Source organism: Argentina silus, assembly GCF_951799395.1.
Source record: "Argentina silus genome assembly, chromosome: 6".
Lineage (NCBI taxonomy): Eukaryota > Metazoa > Chordata > Actinopteri > Argentiniformes > Argentinidae > Argentina > Argentina silus.
In genome coordinates, this window is record NC_139660.1 from 3008702 (window position 1) to 3026201 (window position 17500).

At 45.7% G+C, this 17500-nt stretch overlaps 1 protein-coding gene across 1 annotated transcript in view; it reads right to left on the minus strand.

The window, feature by feature from the left end:
* The window catches only part of LOC310805729 (DENN domain-containing protein 1B-like), a gene marked incomplete at both ends in the record, with an annotated part of 52407 nt that overhangs the window by 10852 nt on the left and 24055 nt on the right, over window positions 1-17500 (minus strand). Inside the window, 5 exons of the mRNA XM_083671529.1 lie at window positions 6073-6183; window positions 6700-6753; window positions 8830-8889; window positions 10129-10209; window positions 12281-12350. Coding sequence (XP_083527655.1) covers window positions 6073-6183; window positions 6700-6753; window positions 8830-8889; window positions 10129-10209; window positions 12281-12350 — 376 coding nt within the window. The remainder of the gene's footprint in view (window positions 1-6072; window positions 6184-6699; window positions 6754-8829; window positions 8890-10128; window positions 10210-12280; window positions 12351-17500) is intronic.

The following is a 17500-nucleotide window of genomic DNA, read 5'->3' on the forward strand; positions in this document are numbered from 1 at the left end:
GTCTGCATATCTGCATATGCATATTTGCTTGCTGCCGTCTTCAAATAAAATACAACAATGCTACAGTGCTGTCAGACTTTAATTCCCAAGAAAACACTTTTTTTCTCTCTCTCTCTCTCCAGAAACTAAATCAATTGTATGAATATTAATGTCTAAGTGTAGCACTTGGAGAAAAGGGCTAATATCAAAGCAGTGGTGCCCTTCTCCCTTTTGGAAACGGTGACAGTAGAAGGCCATTAAATAATGATGAAGGGAGGTCAGCAGTGGAGGCTTAGGAGGGCTTCTCCTGGGCTCAGCCAACAGGCTACTGTCTCCCCTCCTCTGGGAGAGAGGTACCAGGAGGTAATGGCACAGAAAAACTCGCTAGCCAGCTCCAATTATCTCAACAAGGCCTCAAGGTGAGCCCCCAATTTGGCGTGATTTACTCCCAGGTTTAAAGGGATGCGGTATCTCTCTTCTGAGCGGTAGGTGGGTGGTTCAGGGTGGGGGAGGGGGGTGAGAGGAAACGAAACTAAGATAAACATTAAAAACAAATGTTAAAAAAAAAAAAAAGACTTTTTCTACAGTGGTGAAGAGGGAGATGATGAGGGGGGGGGGGGGGGGGTTTGGGGGGGGGGGAGGGAGGGGAAGCAACACCAAAGGAATACCTCAAATAGTTTCTCTCAAATGAAACCCAAAATAAACCTTGGTGGCTTTCAGATCCAAACAGGTTTTTAAGACACGATTAAATACCAAAAAAAAAAGAAAAAAAAGGGGGAAATTTGTAATCGCATTTCCCCCCCCTTTTTCTTTCTCAAGGGCTCCACATGGGACCGGGTCGTGAGAGGCTGGGCTGATAAAATATTTGCCAGGCTGATAAATAATAGATGGCAAGAGCCAAATGGCTTACATGCTCCACAAAAGACCTGGGTGCTTAATATTCCATTCAATGGAGAATCACAGATACAGTCCCCAAGAACAAATACAGGATTAGGTCTGGTTTAGGTGCTGGGCTTGGCCCGCTGGGACCAGGGGTCTGCCCGGTAATGAGGTGCCTCTGTGTGTGTGTGTGTGTGTGTGTACTCTCCTCTAAGATAGGGTCACAAATTATACAGCAACGGCCTGCTTCAAAAGGCACAACCGGAGCCCGTCCTGCCTTCAGAGTTCTCCTGAGCCTCAGCAGCACAGATAGGAACTGGCCACCATTAACCCTGTCTGTTTCCCACAAGCCTTTAATAAGGCTAAAGTCCATCACACACACACACACACACACACACACACACACACACAGACACAGACACAGACACAGACACAGACACACAGACACACAGACACACAGACACACACACACACACACACACACACAGACAGACAGACACACACAGGTGTGGACCCACCTGTGTACCCATTACCACTCTCATAAATAACTGTGTCAAAAGTTTTAACAGGGTATTGTTCATTGCGTGTGTTTTTAAAAACATACGTCTATTCTATATACCGTATAACCCTAAGGAGGCTGGATACCAGTTTAGATGAAATAGGACCCTCAGTAAGATAATGACAGAAAAAAAAAAAAGAACTCGCGGGCGCTTAGTGGCGTAGCACACTAATGCGCTTACCACGTAATCACAAGGTTCCTGGTTCGATTCCGACCATCGACCTATCTTGCATGTCATCCCTCCTCTCTCTCTCTCCCATCCTTCCTGTCATTCTCTACTGCCTCTATCCCAATGAAGCAGAAATGCCCTAAAAACATATTTAAATAAAAAAATAAAAATAAAAAAAATAAACTCAATTATGAGAGAAGCCAGCTCAGACGGGAGCAGAGTGGTTATCAGAGGTACGGTGTGAATAGAGCACGTGGGCGGCGGTTGTAAACCATCAAAGCCGCCGTTGTTAACCATCAAAGACTGCGGCTGAGACGCTTTCATATTCATGTGTTGTCTTATTCAGATAAGCTTGTTCCACTGCCTGCAAAACATCTGCTTTAACAAACAACGACATCAGAGACACAGAGAGGTGAACACGCGACGCAGGCCTTTAAGATACTCGTGGCGTATCCCTCATGCCTTGGACCTGCAGTCTACAGTCGCCTCCCCACCCACGGCCTCCCGAAACAGGGAGGCTGGCAGCGGAGAGGGGAACCACAATGTCGCCGATGACGTCTTCACTTGAGCTTTTGATAGGAGATTACAGGTCAACGTGGAGATGAAGAGAGAAACAGAGAAAGGCCCACTGAGGGAGACTCAGGAGGAGACTGGGGGGGGTGCTGCTGCTTCTGATGGAGCCCTGTCTTTCAGGAACAGCCCTGTCTCTCAGGAACAGCCTGTCTATGAGGAACAGCCCTGTCTATGAGGAACAGCCCTGTCTCTCAGGAACAGGCCTGTCTATGAGGAACAGCCTGTCTTATGAGGAACAGCCTGTCTCTCAGGAACAGCCCTGTCTGAGGAACAGCCTGTCTCTCAGGAACAGCCCTGTCTATGAGGAACAGCCCTGTCTATGAGGAACAGCCTGTCTCTCAGGAACAGCCCTGTCTTTCAGGAACAGCCCTGTCTTTCAGGAACAGCCCTGTCTATGAGGAACAGCCCGCCAATCCATGTCAGGGAGTCAGAGACGGTGTACATGGAAACGGACGTATTTCTTATTCCTAACTTTTATAACTTATGAATCCCTTACCTCTGCGTTATTCCTTACCTCTGCGTTGTAATCTCCTGTATTTACTCACCTCGTTAGTGGTTTTGTATGTCACATTCTTATTGTTCTATTGTGTGTGTGTGTGTGTGTGTGTGTGTGTGTGTGTGTGTGTGTGTGTGTGTGTGTGTGTGTGTGTTTTTTATCCATTGCACGGTCTATTGAGACTGGATGTAAAATGCACTTCATAAACTTGAAACTTACTTTAGTAGTGTTTCATTCTGAGAACATTAGTCACTTTTGACCCCCTTATACCTGTAGCATTCATGTCACCTCACCTCACCTCACCTCCCCTCCCGTATATCTCGTCCCCCTCCCATTCCCTCCTTTCCTACCCTCCCCTCAAACCTCGGTCTTCTCTCTCCCTTCCATGCCGTAAGATCTGTTTCTCTGCTCCTCTCTCTTCCTCCTCTCCTCTCCTCTCCTCTCCTCCTCTCTCTCTCTCCTCTGCCCTCCCTGTCTTGAGGGAGACACCCAATTACCAGCGACCTGCTCTCTCTTTCTGTTGACAAACGCCGGTGTCAGGCTCAGAGCATCGCAGGTGTGCCACTAACAAGTAGGGTGGCACTGGGAGAGAGAGAGAGAGCAGAGCAGAGCAGGTGTGCCACTGGAAGGAGAGGAGGAGGGCACAGGGTGGCAGCTTCACTGCTAACACCAGTCCTCCCACACACGCGCACGCACGCACGACACACACACACACACGCACTCACACACACGCACACACACACACAAAAACAGACACACACACACACGCAAAGATAAAAAACAGTCACTCACAAAGACACTTAGTAGAGACAGCAAGACAGAAAGGTAGGATCGGCTACGAAATATCACAATAAAAATATCTGTGAAAACAAGATATGAGAAGGCAGAACAACATTCAACAGATGGTGCTCTAAAACCACCCAGAGAAGAGAGAGGGAGGCAGTGAAGTGAGAGAGAGAGAGACAGAGAGAGAGAGAGAGAGAGAGAGAGAGAGACAGAGAGAGAGAGAGACAGAGAGACAGAGAGAGAGAGAGAGAAGTGAAGAAGTCAGTGGAGGGGGGGGGGGGGGGTGGAGGAGGGAGGCAGCTAGCACTCAGGGCCATGCTAGTGTAGATGGTGGATGGGTGGATGGATGGGCCCTTGTTAGCATAGCCCTGACAGGCTGATGAGAGGGGCTGCTGTCAGGGCCGGGGCTGGGCTGTGGGGGCCCGGGCAGATCAAAGACGAGGGGCCTCCCAGCTGACTAGTTAGAGGGGGCCTGATGCAGCACAATTATACGGCCGTATGACAAGGCTACACGCTCGGCTGGCGCCCCGCTCCTGCCCGCCATTCGCCACCGCCACGGCGCCTTTTAAAACAGTGGTACTGCTCACCTCCGGTCACGAAACAGCAATAAGTCAACTGATGCATTGTTGTAAGATCATGATTTATTCCTTTGCTGTTGGGTGCTCGTGAGCGAGCGGCCATGTTCTGCTAGACTGACACAGCAGGTTCACTGGGGGCCTAAACACGGAGGCTCTGCCTGGAGAGGGCATAATGTATGCAGTCTCTCTCTCTCTCTCTCTCTCTCTCTCTCTCTCTCTTCTCTCTCTCTCTCTCTCCTCTCTCTCTCTTCTCTCTCTCTCTCTCTCTCTCTCTCTCTCTCTCTCTCTCTCTCTCTCTCACCTTCTCTCTCTCTCTCTCTCTCACCTTCTCTCTCTCTCTCTCTCTCTCAGTTTGGGAGCAGCTCCGGGGGAGGATAGCGGTTGCAGGGGCCAGTCCAGCTGGATGGCACCCCAGCCTCTTCTCCCTTCACTGTGTGCGTGCGTGCGTGCGTGCGTGCGTGCGTGCGTGAGACATGCCAAGGACAGACAGAGAGCACACATAGCTACTTACAACAATGGTATTAAAATGTGATGCATTTATTCCTGACATTTCTAAAGGCCTCAAAGCTCTTTTCACTGGAAAGAGGAACTCCCGTCCACTAATGTGCGGTACACACCTGGGTGATGCAAGGCGGCCATTTTGTGCCAGTACACTAACTAGCCTTCACTTTGGATAGAGCACAGTGGAAAGATGAGCAGTGAACCAGCTTACATGTGTGAGCGTGTCCTCTCTGCCCCCTGAGGCATATTTCTACCAAATAGCATCTCTCCCGGAAAAAAGATAGGCACACAGACAGATGGATGGAGGAATGGATGGATGGATGAAGGATTCTGAAGGATAAAAGGCTTACGGAGGTGGAGGTCTAACGTGGGGAATTTGTACATATTCTGTCGGCATTTTCATTAAAATGAAACCAGAGAAACCGTTTGTCTTCTTCGCTACAGCAAACTGTAAATCACAGGAAGAATCACTTCCACCCATTTGCTAAGAAAAACACCCGTCACCCACGGGTCTAATGATTTACACCCTGTAACCCCCGGTGTCCCTGTCTGGAGTAGGAACTCTGAGCCGAGGCACTGTTGGGCTGAGCTGAGCCCAGGGGAGACGGGAGAAAAGGGAGAGAGGTGAAATTCTCAGAGGGTTGGGTAATTTATACACCTCCCCCATATCGCGGTCCTGAGGGAGACCTTGGGTTCCGTTGCCCGCCCGTCAAATCCCACCGCATCCCCCACCCCAACCACCCCAACCAACCTCCCCCCCGCCTGTTCCGCGTTCCGCGTTCCGTGTGGCAGATACTGAAGCAGAACCGGTACAGATAGGCCATGGATGACATCACTCTCCGCTCTCCCCTCAACTGTCATAAACATTTGGTTCTGCCGTCGGCCAGGGAGATAAGGACAGAGAGAGGGGGGGAGAGAGAGAGAGGGAGGGAGAGAGGCAGAGATAGAAACAGGAAAGGAGAGAGAGAGAGAGAGAGAGAGAGAGACACTGCCTGCCTCCCCCGGACAGACAGATAGACAGGCCTGACAGAAACTATGTGAGAGAGTTAGTGCTCTAATAACTGATAATTTAGGGCTTGTCAGCCATTAAAACGTAGCAGCTTTAAGACAAACAGTCAAATGTAATCCTGCTTTAGTGCAGGCTCTGCGGCTTGTCACTCCGCTGGAACATTGATGAGGAGCACCATGTTTAATCAGAGGAGGAAATCCCAAACTCTTGTGATTTTTGCCTCTTACAGCATTAATCACAAGGCATAAGGCATAAGGCATACATCTCAATACTGAGTACTGAACATGAGCCAAAACATGGTATCCAAATGTTTCTCCTAGCTCTATTACGGTTACAGTGGTTTCACTGTGCAGAATCACAGACGCAGTTTAACACTCAACTCACAGTGCTACACTTGAAATACACTGTCCTTGAGTACCTGTGGAACGGAGGTGATTAGAAATCACGTTTGAGGATATGCCCTTGGCCTAATGGTACACACTTGGGTCTTCCGCGTGGGGGGACCCGGGTTCGAACCCCGCCCCGGGGACGTGTTGTACTTACAGTGCTAAGCTTGCTTGAGGTAATGATGATGCGTCGTTCATGCAGCATGCTGGCGTGCAGCTGGAGCATGTTGTTGACATCGACGGCCACAAAGTACTCAGTCAGGTTCCTCTGTGGAGGGAAGGAGTTGGACAATCACTGAAGGATCAAGGGTGTACCTATAGGGGGCGCTTGGTGGCGTGGCACACTAACGCGCATGCCACATAATCGCAAGGGTCCCGGTTCGATTCCGACATGTATACAGTACCAGTCAAAAGTTTGGACACACCTTCTCATTGAATGGTTTTTCTTTATTTTTATTATTTTCTACATTGTAGATTAATATTGAAGACATCAAAACTATGAAGGAACACATATGGAATTATGTAGCAAACAAAAAAGTGTTAAACAAACCAGAATATGTTTTATATTTTAGATTCTTCAAAGGATACTGAACAAATCACTTGTGTTTCCTGAACGACATCCTTTAACATTCACACTTCAAAAGTTAACTGACAGAATATGATAAAGGTATGGAAGTAGTCTTTGACACAGATCTCTCTCTCTCTCTCTCCCTCTCTCCCTCTCTCTCTCCCTCCCTCCCTCCCTCCCTCCCTCCCTCTGTATTGGGGCGACAGGTAGACTCACACTTTCAGGGATGGTAGGCAGTCCGTTGATATCAGGGGCTATGAAGTACGAGTGCTGCGAAAAGACAAAACCACAGAAGAAGAAGAGGAGGGTCACCAACGTAGCACGCCACTCAGAGAGAAACGGGGGGGGGGGGGGGAGGGGGAGAAAACCTTCACTTTGTTCCATGATTTATGACTCATCTTCTCCTCTGTCTTTATGAATTGCTGAGCTCTCGTCTGAACCGCGCCGATGCTTTTATCATAGAAAGCAGGGCGCAGGGAGAGGGAGAGGGGAGAGGGGCGCAGGGAGAGGGAGAGGGGAGAGGGAGAGGGGAGAGGGGAGAGGGGCGCAGGGAGAGGGGAGAGGGGAGAGGGGAGAGGGGAGAGGGGCGCAGGGAGAGGGGAGAGGGGAGAGGGGAGAGGGGCGCAGGGAGAGGGGAGAGGGGAGAGGGGAGAGGGAGAGGGGAGAGGGGAGAGGGGCGCAGGGAGAGGGGAGAGGGGAGAGGGGAGAGGGAGAGGGGAGAGGGGCGCAGGGAGAGGGGAGAGACTCAACAGCAATGCTGTTCCCTGTAGACAGAGGCTGGGGTGATGTCTCCGGTGTAAAACAAGGTCTTTATTTCAGCATTAAAAGAGAGCTCCCGCACACACACACACACACACACCTCCACACACACACACACACACACACACACACACACACACACACACACTTATACACACACCTCCACACACACACACACACACACACACATTCTTATACACACATACTTATACACACACCTCCACACACACACACACAGGTTGCTGTGAGGATCACAGGGCTGCCAGTCTCACTTTGGGAGAGCAGAGCAGGTTCAGTATTTGGATCAAAGGGGCCTGAGATAGGGATGAGATAGGGACATTTCAGGTGTGTAGTTCTCCTGGACAGCACACTAAACCTGCTCTTTATTCTCTCATCTCCTGCACAGCATGGCGTGTTTCACACTAAGCTTCAGAAGTGTCCATCTGGTGCTGCACACTCCAGTCTAGGTTCACTTACTACTGTGTACTACTACCACCACTGTTAGAACAATGCTTGGACTAAACATTACAATTCAAAACAGCAGTAGAATAATACTGGGAGTCACCCCCCCCCCCCCCCCACACACACACACACACACACACACACACACACACACAATAGGAGTTTACATGCTTTTAGTGATTTATCCCCAGCAATTTTATACCTTAGAATAGAACAGGGAGAGCAAACCACCACCTTAGAAAACAGGCAATTACAGACAAAAAAAAAACAGGCAATTACAGGCAAAAAAAACCTACAATACTTTCACACCCCTTACCTGAGTTCTTGGTCTTGCAAAAGCTCAACTGGCCCGAAAACATTGACAAATGAACATGCAAAGGTAGATGGAATTGACCTAAATTGCCTAAGCGTGGGCAATATTCCTCACTGACAGCAATTAACAGTATTTTAGGGAAATGACTGACGCTTGTCATTTCCTGCCTTGTCATCGTTCCGATGAATAAATAACGTCAAAGACCCTGTTCAAAGCAGCAGCTTGTGGGAATACTGCCACCGCGGTGGTGGGATATATGAATGGTGTTTTTATTGATGCCTTTTTAAACCCATGGCACACTGTGATCATGAGCATCACACACACAAACAATGCTCCCCAGAACAACTCTGTCAGTCCCATGCCCTCTCTGGCTGTTTGCTTGCTTGCTTGCTTATCTGTTGTTGTTTTTTTAAAAGCGATGTTTATATAAAAAAACATGAAATATGGGTTAACTGGAAAGGCATCAAGGAGATTTTTTGAGCACAATTGCCTTTGCTTTAAACATAAACCATAAAAGAGAAAAAAAAATAATGTTTGATATTCAGAAAGAGAATACAGCAGTGTGGAACAGCATTAATCATTTACAAAGTTTGATTGTTTTCCAGAGAAGAAGAAACAGACACCAAGGCCCAGGATAGTTTGTTTTTGTTATATTTAAAAAAAATAGCGAGGCTTATTTGGCCAAATTGGAAAGCCTCTTCTCCCATGCGATTAGTACTGCTGCGGTTTCACATTTCACAGCCGCCTCTCTCTCTCTCTCTCTCTCTCTTTCTCTCTCTCTCTCTCTCGTTCTCTCACTCTTCTCCACTCACCTGCTCCTGGCTTGGCGGATCTCTCAGTACTTGCCCAGTGGCAATATACAACTGCTTGTTCTTTCACATTGAGAGAGAGAGAGAGAGAGAGAGAGAGCAAAACAGGGTTCACACTTGAAAGGGGACCACGCTGCTCTTTCCAGGCTGCCACGATAAAACAAAAATAACTCTTTTTAGGAATATTCTGCTTCATCAATTAAATATCAAAACTGGTATTTTTTTCCTCCAGAAAGCGGTTGAAAGCGTCACCTCTGTAATTGGTTTTGTTGTTCGATGAGGCTCTGAGATCAGAACGAAAGGGCTGAGTGTGCCAGATTAAAACAACAAGAAAATCAACAAGACGGGAAGCCAAAGGAGTCTCATAATGCACAATTACACTTGTAAACCTTTTTACTAAAGTATTGATTACTTAATATATGTCAACTGAAATAAATAGGACTGCATAATTGTGTATCCTTCAGGGACTGACAGGAGAGGGAAGGAGGAGCTGCTTTAATTGGTCTAAATAAGGAATGTTTGGTTCTTAAGGACAAAGGCTGAAACAACACTCTTACAGTATGTAGAATACAATGAACTCAGAAAATTGTTTAAATAAAACATTAAAAGCTGATTAGTGGCTTTGGAGAAAAAAAAAAAAAAAAAAAACATTCTCATAATTTAAGCGCAACTATGGAACATGGAGCGATTTAAAATGGAGTGTTACGTTTGAGCTGCAACGCCCTGTGAGATAATGTCAAAGCTAACTCAAACATAGCCTGGCTGGGATGGACACACCGTTGTTAAGACATTTCAGCCCATGATAACCAGGAGACATGATGAGTTGTGAAAGCAGCCATTAGGCTGGAAGATGTCCAGCGTCGGCTTATCAGAGGGAGGCCCGGTGAACCCACGTGTGTTTCCAAACAAAGTGTCATCCCTCGACCCTCTCCTATCTCCTACCTCCTATCTCCTACCTCCCATCTCTCCTCTCCTGTCTCTCCCCCTTGCCTCTCCCCCCTCTCTCCCTTTTCTCACCCCTTCTCTCTCCCCCCTCTCCCTTTTCTCACCCCTTCTCTCCCCCCCCTCTCCCTTTTCTCACCCCTTCTCTCTCCCCCCCTCTCCCTTTTCTCACCCCTTCTCTCTCCCCCCTCTCCCTTTTCTCACCCCTTCTCTCCGTCTCCCTTTTCGTGTCTCTCCCCCTCTTCTGTCACTCTCATTTCACTTGCTCCTCATCCCTCTCTCCCGTTTCCCATTTCTCCTGTTTCCCCCCTGGTGTCCCTCCCCCCCCCCCCAGTGTTGGGCAGTGCCGGGAATACGTACCACACTCAGGCTGATAGGGGTGAAGGGCTTTGGCACGGGCAGGTTGTACAGGGAGTTCAGCATGTCATTCAAGTCGTTTTCCTGGAAAAGAGACGGAACAAAACAAAAAGAACAAAAAGACACACACACACACACACACACACACACACACACACACACACACATAAGACCGGAGAAAGAAAAATCTAGAAAATAAATAAACGACAATACATCAATGATTTTAACCCAGACCCTCAGACTGGGAGCATTCCTGCAGCGAGGGCCGAAGGGCTCGGAAAACACCCGCCTGACACGCATTTAACGAGCGATCGGGAGGTGAGGAGGCGGCGGCGACGCGGGGCCGCAGCAGACGCTTATTATTCCGGCGTTGATTTACGGCCGACACGGGCTGGCGGTAATTAAGCAGGGGTCCCCGCTCCAAAGAGAGGCCTTTAAGAAGCCATCAGAGATCTGCCTCGCCACAGAACAGGCCCCGGGATTATACACCCAGCCTTTTATGAGCTTTCTGACAAGACTGCAATTTACTTTCTCAGGCCCTCGCTCACTCACATCTCAGAAGAGCAGCGCCAGGACGAGGGTTAGTAATGCAGTTCAACTAACTTACATGAAGGTTGTTGGTCGTTGGGCTTTTTTTTTTTTTTTTTTTTGAGGAGGGGGGGGGGGGGGGGGGGGGGGGCGGGGGGGCTGGGGGGAGGGGGGTTCTTTGTTATGTTTCAGAGAGAGTTCTGTCTCGATTTAACATTGTGTGTGTGTGTGTGTGTGTGTGTGTGTGTGTTTACTCTGTGTGTGTGTTTATGTGTGTGTGTGTGTGTGTGTGCACGAGCACGCATGCGTGTGTGTGTGTGTGTGTGTGTGTGTGTGTGTGTGTGTGTGTGTGTGTGTGTGAGGGAGAGTGTCTGCAATCGAACAGCCTCCTGTCACGAGAGCCTCAATGCTCACACGCATGGTCAGTAACACAGCCTGGGGAAACACTTCATTTACCCCTCGCCTTGAACAGTCATAGCTCTTGTCTTCCCTCGTCTGTCAACATTCCCCTCTCGCCTGTAACGGCAGGGTAAATATAAACCAAATCATGCACACCAACACTTCAGTCACCCAGGATCTACAGCCATCCCATCCCGTCCCTCCCTCCCTCCCTCCCTCCCTCCGCTTCTTAACAGAAGTAAAGATGAACACGGAAATCACAAACAACTTTCAAGACTTGCATCCCTTGTTCGGCGTTTGTCTGTTTTTGGTTTCTGACTGAACAAGACATCCATTCAAGACATCCGTCCATCAATTTCAATTCTGTAACATCACTTTTTTTTTTTTTTTTACTCAAATGCGCGGGGACCCAGAAACCCGAGGAACAGATTCCTCAGTTGAATACAGAATTCTAAATTACGTTTAAAGAGGCTAAAAGCCGGCAAACGATGCTCTGATTGGTTAAAGCGTAGCGTGACACATTTCCTGTGCACTCTGACCCTGCAGGGGGAGTTGGGGATTGTGAGTATGAGTCTGCTGATGTCTGCTGGGGAGGGTGTGTGTGTGTGGGGAGGGTGTTTGTGTGTGGGGAGGGTGTGTATACATGTGTACATGTGTATGTGTGTACGTGTACGTGTGTGTGTGTGTGTGTGTGTGTGTGTGTGTGTGTGTGTGTGTGTGTGTGTGTGTGTGTTGAGGCAGGAATGAAGCAGGGCTACATGACAGTATTTCTTCATTCCCTAAACTTGTTTTCCCTCTCTTTGTTGGTACAGTACAGTTTATAGTCAGGGGAAAGAGTTTGGCAAAGTGAAGTGTGTGTGTGTGTGTGTGTGTGTGTGTGTGCACGTGTGTGCGTGCGCGCGTGCGTGCGTGCGTGTTTACGCGTATTCCTAAACAGTTTGTTTTCCAGTAAATCATCAAGGTCTGACTTCCAGTTACAGATCAGCGTTTGGTCTATGAAATGTCAACATTGCTGCCGCTAACAACTTGGGAGCCAACTGGAGCCGGAGACGTAGAACACAACTTCCAAACAAAGCCGTACCGGAGTGAGAAACCAGCCCCCAGAAGAGATCTTACAACACAACTGGTTACGAAACCAGCTACTACACATCCAGCACAGACAGCCAAATGCAGACTACACAACTTTGGGTGGAGGGAAAGGAGAATAACATCCAAAAGAAGTGATTACCTGGCGTTTCACTAAGTAGTCTGCCAACGTGTTTAACAGTTTGTAGTAGATTTCAAACCAGGGAAGATAACTGTAAGATAAGAGGAAAAAATAAAGAAATATGAAAAAGGCATATCAAAATACAAACATGTACATTTGAAATGAATCTTCATTTGAATCATGCTATTCATCGCTATCTGAAACCCAAACAGGACATTTCAATTCGGCAATCTTCGAGAGTTTTATGGATGAAGTGGTTTTTAATACAACAAACATCTGTTTCACCGAGGCGTGGTACAGTACATCAGCCTATAGCTGTACTCAAAGAATAATAATGGTATAACTTCATTATATACACTAGGTCTAATGTACATAGGCCTAGGGCCATATGCACAGCATACTAATTGTAGTTAATGTGTTGTATCTCTCTCTCTCTCTCTCTCTCTCTCTCTCTATATATATATATATATATATATATATATATATATATATATATATATATATACACACACACACACACACACACACACACACAGTGGGTCAGTAGAACATACGGTAGGCTTACTGCTAACAGTTGAAAGTATACACTGATAAACCGTACCAAGCCTAATTATGACATTCTGCATTCTCTGGCCACTTGGCATTCTACACATTTCTGTCTCTTTGAGCCAATGGGTACGGGAGGGTAACAAACAAAAAAAAGAAAAAAAAAAAGGGATTTGGTTTCTTCAACAAAACATCACTGGGCCACCGTAGCCTGTGTTAACTGAAGAGGGATGCGATGGTTTACAAGCATGTTGCTCCCAGATGCACAAGCTAAGCCAAGACGCAGTACGAGAACCACTGAGGCTCCCCCACCCCCCTCTCCCTCCCACCCCCCCCTTTTCTCTTTTTTCTCCTTTACATATAAAAAAGACATTCCTCCGACTCTTGCCTTAACTAATTAATGTAAAATAAATAAATAAATTAACAACCTAAAAATAATTTATACTGTTAGTGTTTGTGTTAAAGCTAATCACAAAATACACCCACCAGAAGTGAAGTGCAATCTGCAACATGGCTCTCTTATGAGGGCTGACATATTCTTGGCCAAGTTGACTTGGTTTCGAAGTGGAAGATAGCCAACATTTTGTTTTGGCTTGAAGGTTGCGAGAGCTCAGTTCATTTATAATGTTATGCAATCAAATAATAAAAATGTGGTGTGGTATTGAAGTGAGGTATTGAATTTGTATTTAGTATTTATTTAGTTTATTTTACCATGTATTCCTGAACGTTTCACGCATAATAACTGGATTATGCCCTCTTCAGCATGGAGACGAATTGCAGCAACTCTCATAAATGCTTCATTAACTTTGTAAGCCAGAATGAAGAGGCAAAAAAAATAAAAATGAACTTCTGAATGAATCAATCAATCCATCAAAAGCAGACTTTTATTTTCCCTCCCAAACAAATGTGTGGGCAAGTCACAATGACAGAATGGCTTTCTTAATAGAATTGGCCAATTGTCTACTGTAAAACATTTTTATTTTTATTTTTTTAAAAGAAAGAAAAAGAAAGAAAAGAAATTAACATAAAAATGTTTATCCATAATAAAACACAGCCTCTCTTGGCAGGCCTAATAAAAAACAATTATAAATAAAAATAACAATGAAACTTTATTTCTTTTTTTTTAACCTCCAGAGGATCCAGAGGATAATACTGCCTCTGAGGTAGACTTGGCTGAGGGAGTTCTATCTGCCGGTGAACTCCTGCTCAGACAGTGGGATGCTGGGAATTTCTCAGGGCATGGGTCAGTGGCTGCTCTGTAGACTGGAATTAACAGACAACAAAAAACAATAAAGTGAACGTAATGCAAATTTTCATATCGCTAAATCCGCAAGGGGCCAATGACACGCCGGTTCCCGGGGAAGTGCAGCCAAGCGCACCAATCAGAGGGCCTGAGTGACCATTAGCCTGAAACAATCAGCTTCTTAACATGCCAATATTTTGACGTCCGCATGAAGATTTCCCATAATCAGGTCACACTATCCAAACCATATGAAACACGCACGTCTTAACTACAAAATTCACAGGCTGACTGGACATTTCTCCAAAAAAAAAAAAAAAAAAAAAAAAAAAAAGCAAGCAAGGACATATATGACATGTCAAATAAATAAGCAGTATATCATTGCATTTATATGAGGTGTGTTTAAATCCACACATTTAAACACCTCCAACCCCTGCCCTCCAAAAAAAAAATATATATATATATATATATATATATACACACAAACATAAAAAAATAAAAAGATGTCTGAAATTCTCAACAGGCCCTTGAAAACAAAGCCAAATCATTATCTGTCTCCCCTCCCTTTGTTTAAAAAGCGAGGCTCCTGGATGTTAATCCTTCATTTTTCACAAGTGAAGGGTATTTAAATAGGACTGACTCTCTGCTGTCAGAGGATCTCGACAGGCTTCAGCTCTCAGACTCATTAGACCCCCTCAATGAAGGTGCTGTACCATCCTTTGTTTTAGAGGCAAATAAATTATTGGCATAGGAGCAGTGAACCACAACTTATCAAGATATCCAGGGAAGGGAGGAATAACATTGTACTTGTACTCGTAACCGTAGCAAAACTGGCCATGTTATTCTATATGAAGATAATGAATACAAAAATCATTTGGTCGTAATTTTTTTTCTTGTTTGTTCTTTTTCTTTTTTTTTTTCCTCGACAAGAATGCCCTTTTATTCCTACTGTAAGCACTCCTACTCTTCGCAGTTTGGGGCTTAGATCTGTTTGTGCTTCGCAAATCCCCCGATAGAGAGACATCCATCCCTCACTGTGTGCGGGAGCACCGTAATCTCTCCAGACCATTCTAAACACAAGTCTCCTCAAAGTGCTGTATACTCAAGGAATAAACCATCTAATCTATGGGCCACTCAAAAGCCCTCCAGCTCCTCATCCCCGACCACAACACCACCCAGAAGGATGTGTCAGGAGATACGGCTAAGCTGGGAAGTCCCCTCTATTACTTCTGAATGCCATTTAGTATCCGAGGTTAGTATCCTAGGTTCTAGAAGCGCCCCATCAATTCCACTACGCCTTTCTAAGGGTGTAAATGATGTAAATCACACGCAAAACAAATGACAACAGAGAGGAGGGATCGTGTGTTTGTTTGCAGGCATGGAGACACAACAAGTAAAAGTTCACCACAACAAACAAACCAAGCATGTCAGGGCAAATACCTTAGTAAGGTCTAAGTAAGTACCTTAGTAAGGTCTAAGTAAGTACCTTAGTAAGGTCTCAAATCTTAGTAAGTTAGGCTTTCATTTGACTGTAGTAAAATACACTCTTTTAATTGCGTACTCACGTCTCCCCTGTTTGCTGCCATAAAGTACCTGTTGGGTGTTAAGCGCGACACTGTTATTTCTATTCCCTAGATGGGTGTTAAATCTCCCTCGACGCCCAGGCCCGTTACCGGAAGTCAACTTGCACCTTGTAGCCGGGCTCAGCGTAAGATTTGATTACACCTTTACTTTCCCGGGTCAAAGGTTAAGTACAGGGAAGGAAATGTCCTCTGGCGGCGCGCTAAGTGACCACTAACCGGAGCGGGGCCGTCCCTAAAAGGGATCCCAAGTCTCAGCCTTCAAATAAAACCAAAGGAAACCGCCTTTTTCATCTCCGACCCTCTCAGATGTCCGACGGCTAATTCTTCCCCCAAATGTGAGAGAATGACCAAACGGAGGAGGAGGGGGCAGAGCGGGGTAAAACACAACCATTCTGCTTTTAAAGAGGTTTGGCCTGAAGGGAGCGTGGCCCTTTCGGCCGGGGCTTTAGCCGCGAGACTACAAAGGGCCGTCCATATAAAACTGTCCCACTCATTAACACACTTCCTCCTGTAAGCATAGGTGACAATTTTATAGTCCCAGTACTTCAACAATCACAGGGACGCAAACTGTTTTAATTACCTTTGTTTTATATCCAGGGAAACAGACAGATTAAATAAACGTATAAGCCTTTTTGCAGGGGTTTTTTTTTTTACTGGCTTCTGTTTGATCTGTTACGTGATCGCAACACAGATATGAACACTTTATTCAATATGATCACAACGTGAATTCCCCTGCTACGTTGCCTTTCTGCTACAGCAGTGCATTTCCTAACTGGAACCCCTTCCTCCTACTTTCTATAACTAATATGAGAAAATGAGAAACAATTAAAAAAACAAAACATGGGACTAAAGACTGTTTGCACACATGGCTTGATGCAGAAATTCTATTTGTACATATTTCACATATCTTAACCATGACATATATTAAATATGCATGTCTTTGTTATTACGTTGTAAAATATTTTCACTAATCTTTTTTTTATAACACACTGGGTCTATTTAATAAAAAATTTAAAAAATAATAATAATAATTTTAAAAAAAAGAAAGAAAGAAACAGGCCACAAAAACAAAGAACTGGGAAGTCTTTAAAACAACCACACACAAAAACTTTCTATACATTTCTTATTATGAATGAAGCAAGCCATGCAAACTACTCAGAATGCATAATGAATTTTATACATCATATGTCAAATGAATTAGCATGTGGAACTCAGCGAGAGGGACGGAGGAGCCTCTGCTAATTGGCAGCGAGGCTTCATGCATAATTATGGGCGAAGCGTCTCTGCCGTGCTTCTGTGCCAGTAGTCCAATAACGAGGAGAAAAGAGAGAGAGAGGAAAAAAGAAAAACAAAGGCCATCAAGGCTGGCCGGGAAGGGTGGGTGGGGAGGAGGGCCGCTCCTCTCGACAGCAGCTCATCAAGTCCGTGGTAAACCCACGATTGTCCGTCAAGACCCACGGACCATCAGAACACGTATAGAAATACAGCCTTGCGTTAAACATGCAGTACAGGCTCTCTTTTCATCTATGGGTTTTTTTTTCTTCTACACTTTATTCAATTTATGCAAATGAAGGTACGCTGTTTTACTTTGTTTGGTTAACTACATACAACTACTGGATGTTATGTTGATTTCTGTTTGTTTCACTTTTATACATCACTGTTCTTATAAGGGATATGGACTATTGTGAAAAAACGAAAGGTTTTGTTCCGATAGTTCAGTATGCTCATTCAATCTACACTCCCTATTTACACCCCGATAAATAAATAAAACACAAATCACCAAGACATGTTTCTACGCAACAATTATAAAACACAGTATTCAATTTGAAATGAACCAAAATGCAACGAAGCAGAGTTCAACTTGTGTGGACG